Source organism: Octodon degus, unplaced genomic scaffold (assembly GCF_000260255.1).
Source record: "Octodon degus isolate 3935 unplaced genomic scaffold, OctDeg1.0 scaffold00034, whole genome shotgun sequence".
NCBI lineage: Eukaryota > Metazoa > Chordata > Mammalia > Rodentia > Octodontidae > Octodon > Octodon degus.
Genome location: NW_004524610.1, coordinates 9,914,053 through 9,927,951, shown reverse-complemented (window position 1 = coordinate 9,927,951; position 13,899 = coordinate 9,914,053). Strand labels below are relative to the sequence as shown.

At 43.5% G+C, this 13,899-nt stretch overlaps 1 protein-coding gene across 4 annotated transcripts in view; it reads left to right on the top strand.

Moving 5' to 3' along the window:
* Window positions 1-1,569: 1,569 nt before the first annotated feature.
* Echdc1 (ethylmalonyl-CoA decarboxylase 1) overlaps window positions 1,570-13,899 on the top strand; it is a 33,070-nt gene continuing 20,740 nt past the window's right edge. Inside the window, exons 1-3 of one of the 4 annotated variants that reach the window (XM_023714295.1) lie at window positions 1,570-1,625; window positions 8,777-8,841; window positions 11,355-11,576. In XM_023714295.1, the coding sequence (XP_023570063.1) occupies window positions 11,357-11,576 (220 nt within the window). In that variant the 5' untranslated portion in view covers window positions 1,570-1,625; window positions 8,777-8,841; window positions 11,355-11,356. Of the gene's footprint in view, window positions 1,898-2,412; window positions 2,435-8,776; window positions 8,842-11,354; window positions 11,577-13,899 lie in introns of those variants that run through there. The other 3 variants (XM_023714296.1, XM_004630246.2, XM_023714297.1) reach the window with 3 other exon arrangements.

Sequence of the window (13,899 nt, the reverse complement as noted above, 5' to 3'; positions counted from 1 at the left end):
GATTTCCCTGTTCAGAGGCAGAAGGGAGTGATTTGACACAGGTCTTATAAGACCTGTTGCCAGGGGACAAGAAAAACTTAGCAGTGCATTCTTTTGGGGGGCTCATTTCTAAGGACTACTGGCTTCCAACAATTCCTTGGGTGCTAATAAAACTGATTCATTTGGAGAAATGGAACTCGGTCGTTAAAAGAAGAACATCTGTACTGGACTTATTCAAACTTCATCTACGACAACCACAGACTCCTGGGGATGCGATGACTCTATCCAATTCTTGCACTCTGTGCCCTGACCACACTCAAGTACGCTTTCCCAGAAGGAAGAGGTCGCATGCTTATCAAGACCATGCTCCACAACAGCTGCCTGTGCAAGCTTAACTGTTTCAACCAACACAAAACAGATGAAAGGGCCGAGTTATTAGATGGGTTTATCGTCTCTTGCAACTCAGAACTTCAAGGACCTGAGAGCCCTATCCTGGGCTGCAACCAACAAGACCATGGTTTTCTTCCAGTTTCTGAAGCACAACAACCACTGCCTGGCTCATCACAATTACGTTGTTGCCCATCCCTTCCCAACTTCTCAGTGGACTGAGCACCTACCTTAGTGGACCCTTGCCTCCTCCTTAAAAAAAACTTAGCTCTGCGGAAGTCAAAATAAATTCAGCTTTTTCTCCCTACTATTTGGAGCTATGGATCAAATCTGTTTGCACCACCTCAGCTAGCGCCCAGAAGTATTCACAGCTCATAGTAGCTCCCTGAAAACCTAACCTCAGTGTCTGCATCAGAGGGGGCCGATCCTGGTGCAAGCCACCTCTGCTTTAGCTGTCACGGGAGCCTGTACTGATTTGGCATAAAACTCATATTGGCCCCGGGTTTCAAGCTCCCCGGGCCTTATAAAGGACATCACATTCATGATACATACAGAATATTGCATTTTTAAAAACATCACAAAATAGGCTGGCCAGATAGCTCTGCAGATTACAGTGTTTGCTTAGGCAGACGCAGAGATGAGGGTTCAATCCCTGCCCCACCCCCGGGGCGCATGGAGAAGGAGACAGAGAATGGGCCTGGTGGTGTGGGCCTGTAATCCCAGCCCTTGGGAGGCTGAAAACAGGAGGCTCACTACGAGTTCGATCTGTGTAGTGAGACCTTGCAGGCCCTGTACTAAATACATAAAAAAAAATAAATAAAACTAAAAATCACAAAATACCCATTCTTCCCTCAATAACGCTGATATCCAAAAAAGGGTTCCCCCACCCATGCCCTACACGAGCTTCCCTCCCTTCTTTCCAGGTTTACAGCAGAACAGGAAAGAGTGTCAGCAACCTCCTCAGCGTAAACTCCGCTGCAGAAGGGAACCCTGGAAGCACACCGGCCCGGGCCGGTGAGCTGAGGTCACCCAGACGTGCACGAAGGGTGCGCCCACAGTAGCGCGGGGCGCGGAGACTCCCGAGCCGCGGGCGGGGCGAGGGCGCGCGTGCTGGGGGGCGGAGACGCCGGAGCCGCGGGCGGGGCGAGGGCGCGCGTGTTGGGGGGCGGAGACGCCGGAGCCGCGGGCGGGGAGAGGGCGCGCCCGCGCACGGGGATGCAGCGGTGCCCACCCTTCGGAAACCGGAAGTGGGTTCTCCGGTAAGCGGAAGGCTCGCCGGGGCGCCGCGGCTCCGCGCTCCGGGATCACCGCGGGACGCGAGCGGCCCCTGGCCACCGAGCCCTGGGACGTCGCTGGGGAGTGGGCGCTAGCGTCTTTCCCAGCGCACTCCGAGCGCCTCCCCGCGGAGCTCGCGCACGCGCAGTGCCCCCTGCTGGCGAGGGGCGCCGCCGGCTCTGGGGGACGGTGGCGAGCCTGGTCCGCGGCGCGCCTGCTCGGCCCGGAATCCTTTGAGCCCGCCGTGCCGGCTTAGGTAATGCGGCCCGCGATCTGTAGACGTCTTAGCCTGTGCTCGCGTTTAATTCGTGTCCTGTGTCACTTATGTAGTGCAGACTTCTCACAGTGAGCAACAGCCTTGTATGGGAGCTTTCATTCTGGATTCATACTGGTAGTTTTTCTGTGCTGCAGTCCGTTTAAACTGCACACATTTGAGAGGATATAGATTATTAAAACCAGAGGTTGACGCGGCTGACAAGGATCAAGAGACCCCCAGGGTCACCGCTGCCTGCCTTCCCGGCGTCCGCATCTTGGACCCAGTGCGCAGCACTTGCTGCCGTAGCTGTGGAGGAGCCGAGAAGACCGGGCGAGGCCGGGAGTGGCCGAGACCCCGTCGTGTGCAGACCTGGCGCCAGCTGGGGGCGGCTAAGTGTGGGGGAAGAAGGGCGATTGTGAAACCTGAGGGAGGGACGGAGAGATAAAACGCCGGCTGGTGCCCTCGCTGCTCTGACAGCGGTCGGGCGGCCCGTCGCAGCGGGAAGCCAGCTGTGCGCAGCGCCGGGCGGTGCGCCGGGTGAGTGCGGGCGCGAGCGCGGAGAGCCGCGAGGCTTTGCGTCCCGATTCTTAAGTCTCGTGCATTTAGTCCAAGAGAGTCACTGTCGGCCCGTAGTGTTTGTCAGGCACTGTTGCAGTACTGCAGGTGTTTTGCAACTAAAGTTAGTGGGACAGTTCGGTTAAAGAAGTCATTAGGGCAGCGAGGAGGGCTGTAAGGGGCGTAAATGTGAGCGCACACAGTCAGGGGGTGTGCGTGGTTTAGGGTGTTGGAGGAAATAACTTTAGATTTACTCGGAGGAAGAACAAAGTGGAAGACGTAGGAGGATTATTGTGCTAGGGCTTGGACTCGCAGGAGAGCTGAAGGATTTGAGGATCTGAGAGTTGTTCCTGTGGGAATCTTGTGCGGGTGGCGTGGACCAACCAGAAAGGCTCACGTCGAAGCCTCAGAGACAGCCTGTTCGTTGACAGTCTGAAGTCACATACTTTTGACTTTTTTCCCTTGTTTTCTGTCTGCATTTAGAGATTCCAAAATAATGGATACACGAGAAAGGACTTCGCTTGGCTTATTCTCGGTGCACTGAGGGAAGCTGTTACTTTATTGCCTGTGTAAAACTTGAGAACGAACAAATCGGAGAGTGAAACCTTTGGTCTCAGATGGTCAGCTGAAACTGCTTTGTAGTGGGACAGCGAGGCAGCCTGCGTGACAGATTTAAACATTTTTGCCCTTAGGAAAATTACACAATTTTAAATGCCTCAGAACCTTGTCATTGCAGTGTAATTCTGGAACTAACTCTTATATATGTAGTTTATCCAGTTGCTTAAACGGGTCCTGAATCTTAGGCTTTGCTTACTTTAATTTTCAGTTACTGTCACACTTGAATAATGGCAGAAAGTCTGTGCAGCCCTGAATTCTTGTTTATTTGAGTCTCTGAATTGGGAATTGGGATGAACACACACGTAGCGAGCTGTCCTCAAATTAGATTTTCGTATTTGGACTTACCTGTCAGCCAGCCGGTCTAGCAGGCCTCAGCAGTGGAGTAAGAGTGAGGGGAGGAAGGGACAAGAAAATGCCCTTAACCTGCCGTTACGGGGATAACACAACAGCAAACTTTCCTTCGAGAAATCCACATTTGAGAGATAGGTCAAAGATTATAATGGAGGGTAAATCAAAGACATTTGTAGGAAAATAGATGTACCTTGAATACACTGTACCAAGTGAAATCAGTCACACAAGCTTAACTACTGTATGGTTTCTGTCATTTGAATAATACAGAGTGCTCCTAAAGAGTAAAATGAAAGACTGATACAAGGAATTGGGGGCATAGATTTTTGCATAATGGGAAGGCGTCCAAGAAACTGAGGTGGGGCATAAATGCATTTCAGAGGCTTCCTGTACCAAGTACCCACGATGAATTTAATCATTATGTGTTGTAAACATGAACTTAAAAAGAAATCATAAGGCAAATGGGGAAGGGGCTCTGAAGTAGGGGACGGAGTGGGTGGGGAGGGAAGTGGGGTGAAGAGAACCAGGATATGTTGGGTACGTGCACCCCTTCCAGAGGGAAAAGGGAACTGCATGCGCTACACACTTGTGCTCACATAACATTTTTTTTAATGTCTGATGGGGCAAAGGATTATTGTTATGTAGGCAGGCTAAGAGTTCAATGACCTCCAGTCCTGGTTTTTGGAGGAATCGCTACCCTGATTTCCACAGTGGTTGCAGCAGTTCACACTCTCATCAGCAGTGAAAGATGGCTCCTTTTCCCCCACAGCACATCCAGCATTTGTTGTTGGTTGATTTCTTGATGATAGCCGTTCTTTCTGGGGTGAGGTGGAATTTCAGTGTTGTTTTAATTTGCATGTCTTGAATGGCCAATGATGTTGAACATTTCTTCATATATATTTGCTGTTTCTATTTCTTCATCTGAGAAGTGCATATTCCTCTCAGATGACCGTTTTTGGGTTGGGTCTTTGAATTTGGGAGGTCTGATTTTTTTTGAGTTCTTTATATGTTCTCGATGGTAATCCTTTGTCTAAGGAACAACTGGCAAACATCAAATGCTAATGATTTTATAAGGTTTCCTCCTTGTTTTCTAGTTTAATTCCTTGTTCTTTTTCCTAAACTGAACATTATGGCGAACAGGAAAATGTATTTTTCTGAATAGCCATCTAGGTCTTTCTCAGGTTTCTTTAGCGTTTTTGTCTGACGTAATGGTCAGCGTGGAGAGGAGGGGCAGCTCTGACTCCGTTACGCCCCTCCGTGCAGCGGTCTGTTTGCATTTGATTATCCCCCAAGTAAAACATGCAGAGTCCACGTGAAAACCCACTGCTGGAGAGACTGTGGTTGGCCCTGACAGCGTAGGTCTTCCCGCTTTGTAGACGGAGCTGGTAGTAGGCTGGAGAGCAGATTTTTCCCTAGACCAGATGCAGGCCTGAGAAGTAGAAAACTGGAGGGGAAGGGGGAAAGAGAATGAGAATAGAGGGAGTGTTGGACACATTGTTGTGTGTATAAGCGTTGATAAAACCTGACAATAAACCTTTGTCCTCCTTCCTGAAAGGAAGGAGAAGTCCAGGAACCCAGGACCGGTAGAATTGGTGGCCCTGTGGCAGGCTGACAGAGGCCTAGTTATAAAGACAACTCTGTTTGGTCAACAACTGTGACACCTATTATGCATTTACAGTTATACTTCCTGGACATGCATTTCCTAGAAACCCACCAGTGGAATAATTTTTTCTGTGTTATAAATGTAAATCACCTTTAGGAAATGATACTGTAATACCTATACAGTGATAGCCACATTCTGTGTCATTTAGTTTTGTACATATTTAATTGTAAAAGTTTTAATTAATTGCATAATGGAAATAAAGGCCTGATTTAATTTGTGCTGTCCTGCTCGGATAACAAAACAAGATTGGGTACTTTATAAAGAAGAGAAATTGCCAGGCCTGGTAGCATACCTGTAGTCCCAGCCATTTAGGAGGCTAAGTCAGGAAGATCATTTGAGTCCAGGAGTTGAGGACAAAATAGTCCCTTGTTTCTTGCAGTTCTGGAGGCTGAGCAGTCCAAGCTTAAGATGCCAGCGTCTGCTCAGGGCTGTCCTATGCTTCTAGGATGACATCTGCAGTAGTGCTCTGCCTCCTAGGAGAGGAATGTTGTGTCGTCACACGGTGGAGGACAGGAGGGCATGAGGGACAGACTCCACCAGGTCCCCTTGGGAGGACTCCTGACCATAGTGTGAATGTGAGCTCACCGGCCCCAACCATCACCCAAAGCCTCACGATCCAACTGTTGACCTGGAAGTAATTTTCAGTGAAGTTTTGAGGATACAAAAATATTAAAACCATCATGCAGCCTTATTTCCTAAATTTGTTTCAAGGTGGGGCTTAGGAGTGTGTAATTTTCATGCTATAATAGGTTATCTCTAACATGATCTTTTGAAGAAATTATATTCTGACAACATGTGGAACTAGAGCATCTTAAGCTCTCTTTCTACTGCTAGTTTGGCCAGGTGGAAAAATGATCTGAATTTATTTTCCTTTAGTTATTTCTCAGCAGAGCTGACATGCTTGATTTTATGATTAGAACTCCAAAAATTAGAATCAAATAAAGTATTATATAATCCAGTGATATTTCAATTGAGTCATACCTATAGAATATCAGACTACAGGATAAGAATTTTACTGGTGGGAAAAAATTCCTTTTAATGCAAGTCTCTAATGGAGCTTAATAAAAGCAAAATTATTTTCACTTAGATAGATGTTCCTCAGATTGATTCTAAAAGCTTTACAGGTACAATAGTCCCTTATGCAAAATCGAACGGTATTTGCATATAACCTGTGCACAGCCTTCTGTATACCTTAAGTCACCAGATTACTTATTATACAATGCAAATGTTACATCAGTAGATTAAATATATTGTTCAGGGAATGACAAGAAAACTATTGTACATGTTCAGTCTAGGTATAATTTTTTTACCCCAACCTGGGATTAGTTCAGTCAGTGACTGCAAAACCTGTGAATATGGAAGGCCAACTCTTTGAATTATTTTGCTTTACATATACATTTTGTTTTCCTGATGAGACTGAAGACTTTTTCTGAGTGTAAAGATGACATATTTCTCTTGAAAATAGGAATTCAGCCCATTGAATTGTTATGAAATAATATCTCTTAGCAAATACATGTGTCTGTAATCTCAGTTCCCATTATATGAATTTCTTAGCCATAAAACCTGTACAGAAGTGTAGTCCTTCCGGGCCCACTTGCTAAGCAACTAATCAGTTCTATTTGTAAAAATGTAGCAAACCTACGGCTGGTACCTACTTGGAATAGTCTAATAAAGAATACTGTCTATTTTTAAAATATTCTAATCTAGTTAATAAGTATATCTTCAGAATTTGTCTCTAAAAAAGCAAAGAACCCTTGAGAACATACTTTCAATGACGGGATTTGTAATATTTTCCCATTTTCCCATAGACTTTGACAGTGGATCTGGGTCTAGGCAGAGTAAAAATGAGGTGAGGAAAACTCGCGGGGAAGGAGGTTATGAGTGTGAGCGAGCTAGTAAGGTTGGAGTGAGTATGTCCTGACGTGAGAGTGTGGGCCTGGTTAGCTGATGTGCTGCAGTTCCTTGTTGCTAGTCATTTCTAAATAACTTCTAGGATTCTTAGTTTCGGTTTCTTCCATAGAGAAACCTAAAGTAAAAGAGATCTTGGGGGCAGCTTAGTATTTCCATTTGGATGATTACTGAGCAGGCTTCCAAAATCCTCATGTTGGTTTTTTTCCTAAAGACTTTGTACTGCTAATTGGTGACTACGTTTCTTATAGACTTGAATTTTCTGCCTTCATTATTTTATTTTTCCTCAGTTCGTTCTCTGGGTCCTGCTGAAGTCCTGAAAGGACGCTCTCATTAAATATGCTCATTGTAGGTTAGATTGGGTGCATAGAGTCATATTTTGGATGGTGTGAATTAAGAGATCTGGTTATAGTGCAATATCTAAGAGTGAACTGGAGTATCTTAAAGTTACCAGAAACACCTAACAGCTCAGCTCAAGGCAAATGAGTACAACAAAGCTCTGAACGAAAGGACCTGTTGCTGTTCAGTTCATTTGCTAGAGAAGGGTATTGTCTTATGATGTGTGGTAACTCCCCATAGTTGCTGAAGCACCTCTTCGCCATAGTCAGATGTTTGACTCCTCCTCCTGGAAAAGGAGAAAGATAAATCTTTGAACTAGTCTATACTTTGGGGACTGGAACTTTGCTGGTTAAAAGGATAAGGTAAGTATGGGGTAAAATAGTCAGTGAATAAAAAAAGTATTTGCAGAAAAATCAGGTGTCATTTGTCTACTTAGTAATTTATGAGTGGTCATTCCTTGTAGCTTTCTGGGTCTTCAGGAGGCCTTAGGTGCCTTAAAATCAGGTAATACTAACAGAATCAGTAAATGCCTTAAATCTATCAATTTTCAAATTTTGTAGGTAAGACTGGTAATGGGATGGGAGGATTTATACAAGGTAGGATAATCCATAGATGTTGGAAAAGGATAGAATTGGCGAAGGTTAAGATACTCAAAGTAACTAAATATTCAGGTAGTTCGTTTTACAGTTTTCAGTCTTGGCCTGCTTCCTTTGGTTGCTTAGTAGTTCTGTTTAACTAGTTGAGCCATCTTATGTAGAACTCTAAGCGGATCACATAGTGCTTACAGTATTTTTTTTTTTTTTTTTGCTCCATATACATAAACAGACAGCTGGTAGTCTTGTTTTGTTTTTGTTTTTTGAAGGGAGAAAAGGTACAGAATAAATCTGTAAGGATTGTACCATGACAGGAAAGAATAAAGCTATGGCTGTTGGATCAGCTTCCGTTACAGCACTTAGGACACCTTCTTTTTCTTGGAAAAGTAACATCAGGTACTTGTATTTGGCTGTCAGGCCATCATAAGTCAGGGCGGCAAGTCATAGTATGTTTTTCTTAGAAAAGTAACACCAAGTAAGTGTTCTACCACTGAGCTTATTCTTGGATATTGTCCTCTAAGAATATTGTGCTTTTTTGTTGTTAAACCCTTTAAAATATAGACTATTGGGGCACTATCTAATATTGTACACTTTTATTAAGTCATCTTGACATTTAAGAAATATTTTGGTCTCATCAATATTGTATTTAAAGTTTTTGAAAGACTTTCTCCAGGTTCATGACAAACCTGTTCATGACATATGTTTGGGATTGCGTCCTACTTGTATTCTTAGATACTTAAATAGGATTGAGGGTTGTGCTGAGACACTTTGCCAAAACTGTCACTTGAAGGGAAAGCAATTTAAAAGAGATGCTACTGTGTTAAACCTTTCTGATACTGTTTTATGTTTTTACAGCTTTAAAACAAGTTTGTGTTTCTCCACGTGGCTATCCTTTGTCCATATTTTCTTCTAACCTGTTGGTAAGTAATTTATGTGGCAAGTACTGTTCTAGGCACTAGTGAAACGGTGTATGTGTCCCAGAGAACTCTCAGAAAATATGCTTCCACTGAGAAAAAAAGAACAATAAAATTAAACTAATATATGGAACTTGTTAAAATGGGACACAGTAGTATAGTGGGTTAGATATATAAAGGTTAGGATATTTCTAGGGAGGGAATCACGTTTAGGTGGAAACTCAGGAATTCAGCATTTAAACATAATTGAGGGTTTTGCAGGTCAGTGAGGGAGGAAAGGACATTTGAGGAAGGATGAAATAATATAAAATGGGATGGTAAATTTGAAGGACCCTGATTATTTGGAGCCCCATGTACATTTGTGTGGAAATGTCATCAGAAAAGAGTCAAAATTTAAGTATCAGCAAAATCAAAGGGAGCCTTCTACCCAGTCCTTTAGATAGTGGAGAGCTGCCCAAACCCCTTAAATTTGTAGTATAATTGGATTATAAGGATGTCCAGGAGTACATTCTAAATTGGAGGTAAAAAATGTGAGATTTGTGACTGTGCAATTTTTAGGAAAACTGTAGGCAGAAGAGTAAAAGATCTCCAACAAGTCAGTAATAAAGAGGGAAATCGAAAAAAATAGGCAAAGTATTTGAACATATTTTACAAAAATGTTATATGCCAGTGACCAGTGAGCATATGAAAATGGGTCTCGCCTTCACTGTACATCACAAAAATATAGAATGAGACCAGAATACTACCTTCCAGTAGCATGTTTAAGGGGAAATACAGATGGTGATAGCAAGGGATGAGGTTGTAATGGAACTGTGACATGCGCTGTGGGGATACACATGTGTATTTCCACTCTGGAAAACGAGCAGTATCTTCCCTCATGGGTGGTATATGGGTGTATTAGCTCGGTATGTGTATGTGAGTAAGAGACAGAGAATGAGAATTTTCACACTGATCAGTTCGAAGCTACCATTCGTTTAAAAAACCAACTTGGAGAATTCTTCAACGTTTAACAACCTGTGCATAGCAGACTGCAGCACACCTAATCAACTATTTAATTTTAGACCTCTATCCATTGAAATGAATCCATAATGCCCGAAAGACACATGCCCAGGTATTTATAGCCACTCTATTTCTTTTTTCCCCTGTATTTTAGGGAAGGGCCTACAGGGTGTTCAGGGTCTCACTACTAGATCAAATTCATAGTGATCCGCCTATTTACAGCCTCCCAAGAGCTGGGATTACAGGCGCACACCACCATGCCGAGTCTCAATCGCCAGCACAGCAGGCCCAGGGATCGAACCCCCAGCCCCTACACCTGCTTGTAGGCACTTTAATCTGCTGAGCTATTTGGCCAGCCCCTAGCCATTCTATTTGTAAGGTCAAATACTGGAAACAATCCAAATGTCTGTTAACGTTAGAATGGATAAATTTTTGTGTATTCATATAAATCAATGTAAGAATGAGACAGTGGACTATTCCAACTCTTTTCACATGTAATGACAATTATGCGTGCCATAAAAATAAAGTAGCTGTGAAAGAGCCATGAAAGACTACCTTATTAAATTTGTTTATGCTGTCAAAGCAGGTGAGCTAATCTTGAGTGCTACAGGATAGGGTGTTCCTTCACCTCACTTGAGATGTTGCAACCAAAAATTGGCTCAGGAGCTCTTGTGAAATTCAGGTTATGGTCTCTCTGTTGACTTGGAGGTGACTTACTGAAATGTTTTCCTCTTGTCCAGATTCATTGAATTGTAACTTGTGTTTTATGTGCTTTTCTGACTGTACCTTTCATAGCCACAGAAATCTTCACAGAAGGCAAAAAGCTTATGGACAGAACTGAGATTATTAAGGTTGTACATACAAAGTAAGGACAGTCACAAAACTTGAGAGAATGCCAAGCCACACACATTCCTTTCTTCCCATTTTCCTAAGACCCTTTCCAGCTCTTTCTGTGTAAATACTGCAGAAGGCAAGGGCATGAAATCTGATAGTGAGATTGTGCTTGTGGCATCCTGCCTAGAAACTGTTGCCAAGGGGACTTTTGGACTGAATTACTGTCAGATTTTGAAAACGTTAAGGCTTGGGGGTAGAGAAGCGCTGTGAGGAGCACAACTGCCTGGAGGTTGACCGCCCTCCTCCTATCCTGGTGCGAAGGGCAGGACGCAGCGCTCTCCTGAGAACTTCCTGCTGTGTTGCTTCCCAGTAAATGCACCTCACTTTTGTCGTCATCTCTCAGCGACATACTGAAATGGTATACTTTGTGAATGATTTGGCTTAAGGAAGTAAAAGAAAAGGAACTCCATATTGATTGAATTCTGCGAGAAGAGTTGTATTTCATTTTCATTTTCATTTTTTGCCCAGGCTGGTCCCAAACTCCAGGGCTCAAGTGGCCTTCTTGCCTCCGCGCCTTGAGTCGCTGCGACGTGGGCGCATGCCGCCATTGTTACTGCCTACTCACACATGCCATTTGAAGCATAAAGGTCTACTAACCCGAATAACTGCACACTTCTCTTTTCCAGAAATGGCCAACAATCTTTTGAAAACCTCGACTCTGTCTTCAAGGACAAAAGTGCTCCATCAGGTGGGCGTGTCTCTGTATAACACCTCTCATGGCTTCCATGAGGAGGAGGTGAAGAAAACGCTCCAGAAGTTTCCGGGTGGGTCTGTGGACCTTCAGAAGGATGACAGCGGCATCGGCATCCTGACCCTGAACAACCCTAGTAAGATGAATGCCTTCTCAGGTAGGAGAGCTCTTTCTTGCCCAGGTGAAGGATGCCACAGTGTCTTACTGGTGTCACTTGCTCTAGCCCGTGCCCAGCTGACAGAGCCCCTGCAGGCCTCAGCAGTGCTCACTGAATCCGCACCAGACAGTGCCCTGCACCACGAACCTGAATCATTTTTCTAATTAGTGATGTTTTCATGTTTTTAAAAATTCATGGATTTGGATGTTGATGAAAAGGAGTTTGTTTCCATTACAATTTATTCTCTGCATAAAAACTGTGTTTTTGGCTAATGCTGTTTGGAAACAAAAGATTTCAAAGATTTTTCTGAAACTAAAGAGAAAAACCTGTACATAAAACATGATTTGAACTTTTTTTCTATGAATCCACATAAGCCTGTCATTGTTAGTTGCCTTCCTTTTGCTCCTAAACTTTGTTAATAAAAAGAAAGGGTCTTTATTTTTCTGCCTCCTTTTTTTAGTTGGCATAAGTAATTATATATTTATAGTGTGATACTTTGGCTCACATGCACAACGTAGAGTGGCCACATCCTGAGATGCTAGCATTTCTTCAAAGTCTTCAAACTTCTTTCTTCTGTGTATTTTTGGAGATGTAATTATTGTAAACTACAGTCAACTGCAGTGCCATAGGAACAAGGGCTTCTGCGGTGGAGGGAATACGGCACTGCTTCTCTGTCGACTCCCCCAGCTCTTAGGTCAGTCAGTACCTTGGATTCTTGGATTTGCCAGTCAAGTCTCCTAGCCTGTGCAGATTTCATGCCTATGGGTCCTGGAGAGCCAGGGCAGGTGGTAGTTCGTAACTTTGCTGAAGCTCAGGTTTGAATTGAACGTTCGTGTTACACAGAAGCCAATGTGTAGCCTTCTGGGCTTCATCCTGCATACTTGAGGTGACCTTGGTAATTTCTACTTGCCAGCTACATGTTGTGTAGCAGGGTAAACTGCATTCTTTAGTAACATTTGATGTTTGCTCCCCCCACCCCCAACCGGGGATTGAACTCAGGCCCTTGCGCTTGCCAGGGAAGCACTTATTCTACTGAGGCATCCCCCGGCCCCTTTTAGTCACATTTGAAATATTGGGCTCAGATATTACAGCACATTTGCTGTGTCTAACTCGTATACTGATCCCTCCAGACATAAGTCAATAAACTTTTAGCTACAAATCACCAGTAGTGGGTCTTTCTGTCACAGACAGTTTTCTGTCTTCTTCATCAGGGATAGTTCTCAGTATTTGTGCTAATCAATGAAATTATAATGTGAGGTACAAATGTGATCCCCACGTGTAGTTTTAGAAATTCTAGTAGCCATCATTTAAAAAGAAAAAATAGTTCAAATTGATTTTAGTAATACACTTTAGTGAACTCTGCACTAGAATATTATTTTAATATATGACTGGTGTAAAAAATTATGAATGAGATGCTTTGCTTTTTATTTTCCTACCGTGTCTTAAAATCCAGTATTGCACTCACTGAACATCTGAGGGTTGGGCACGCTTAGGTTGCCCATGGCTACAGGTGATTAATGGCTACTTTGTTAAACATGGTTGCTCCATACCTTTGATTAGTTTAGGGAATAAACTCCAGCTTAACTAGTATACCAGGAAAAATAAGTCTAGAAAGGTAAGACTGGCCTAGAGGGTTCAATTGTAATTTACTACCGAATAGTTAGAAGTAATCTTTTTGTTGTTTGTTTTGGTACTGGGAATTGAATTCAGGGTGTTGAGCTTGCCAGGCAGGCACTGAGCTATATCCCTGGCCAAGAAATAATCTTTTAGTCAAATGAAAACAAATAGTAACTTCATGCCTGATGCACACAGCTACTAAAGCAGAGCTGCGTTGCTGTGGGTGCAGCTGCTTGGTCAGGCTGAGCAGGGAGACGGGCTGAGCCCAAAGCCAGTGTTTGACAAACACCCAGCCAGACGCTCTGTGTGGGTCCTCCAGCTACTCAGCGTTATTGTACAGTCAAAAATGAGTGAAGATTAGCTCCTAGCACAGGAGCCCACCCTTATTTTTCAAACACTGAAATATCATATATGATTGAAGGTCTGTATTTCACTGTAGAGATATTCTTTCCTAAACGTGTGGGTCTTTTGTTTCCTCTACTAAACTGAAAATCATTTGAGAACAAGAACTATATTTCTGAAGTATCTAAGACATGTTTGGAAAAGTTTTAAGACCTTTGTTTACAGTTTTAAGTAAGTCATAATTAGCAGTTGCAAAGGTTAACTGAGCTGTATCGGTCATTTGCCAGTCAGTGACCATTCATTGTAGAAGCATATGACTACTAGTTATTTCTCTCTCTCTCTCTCTCTCTCTCTCTCTCTCTCT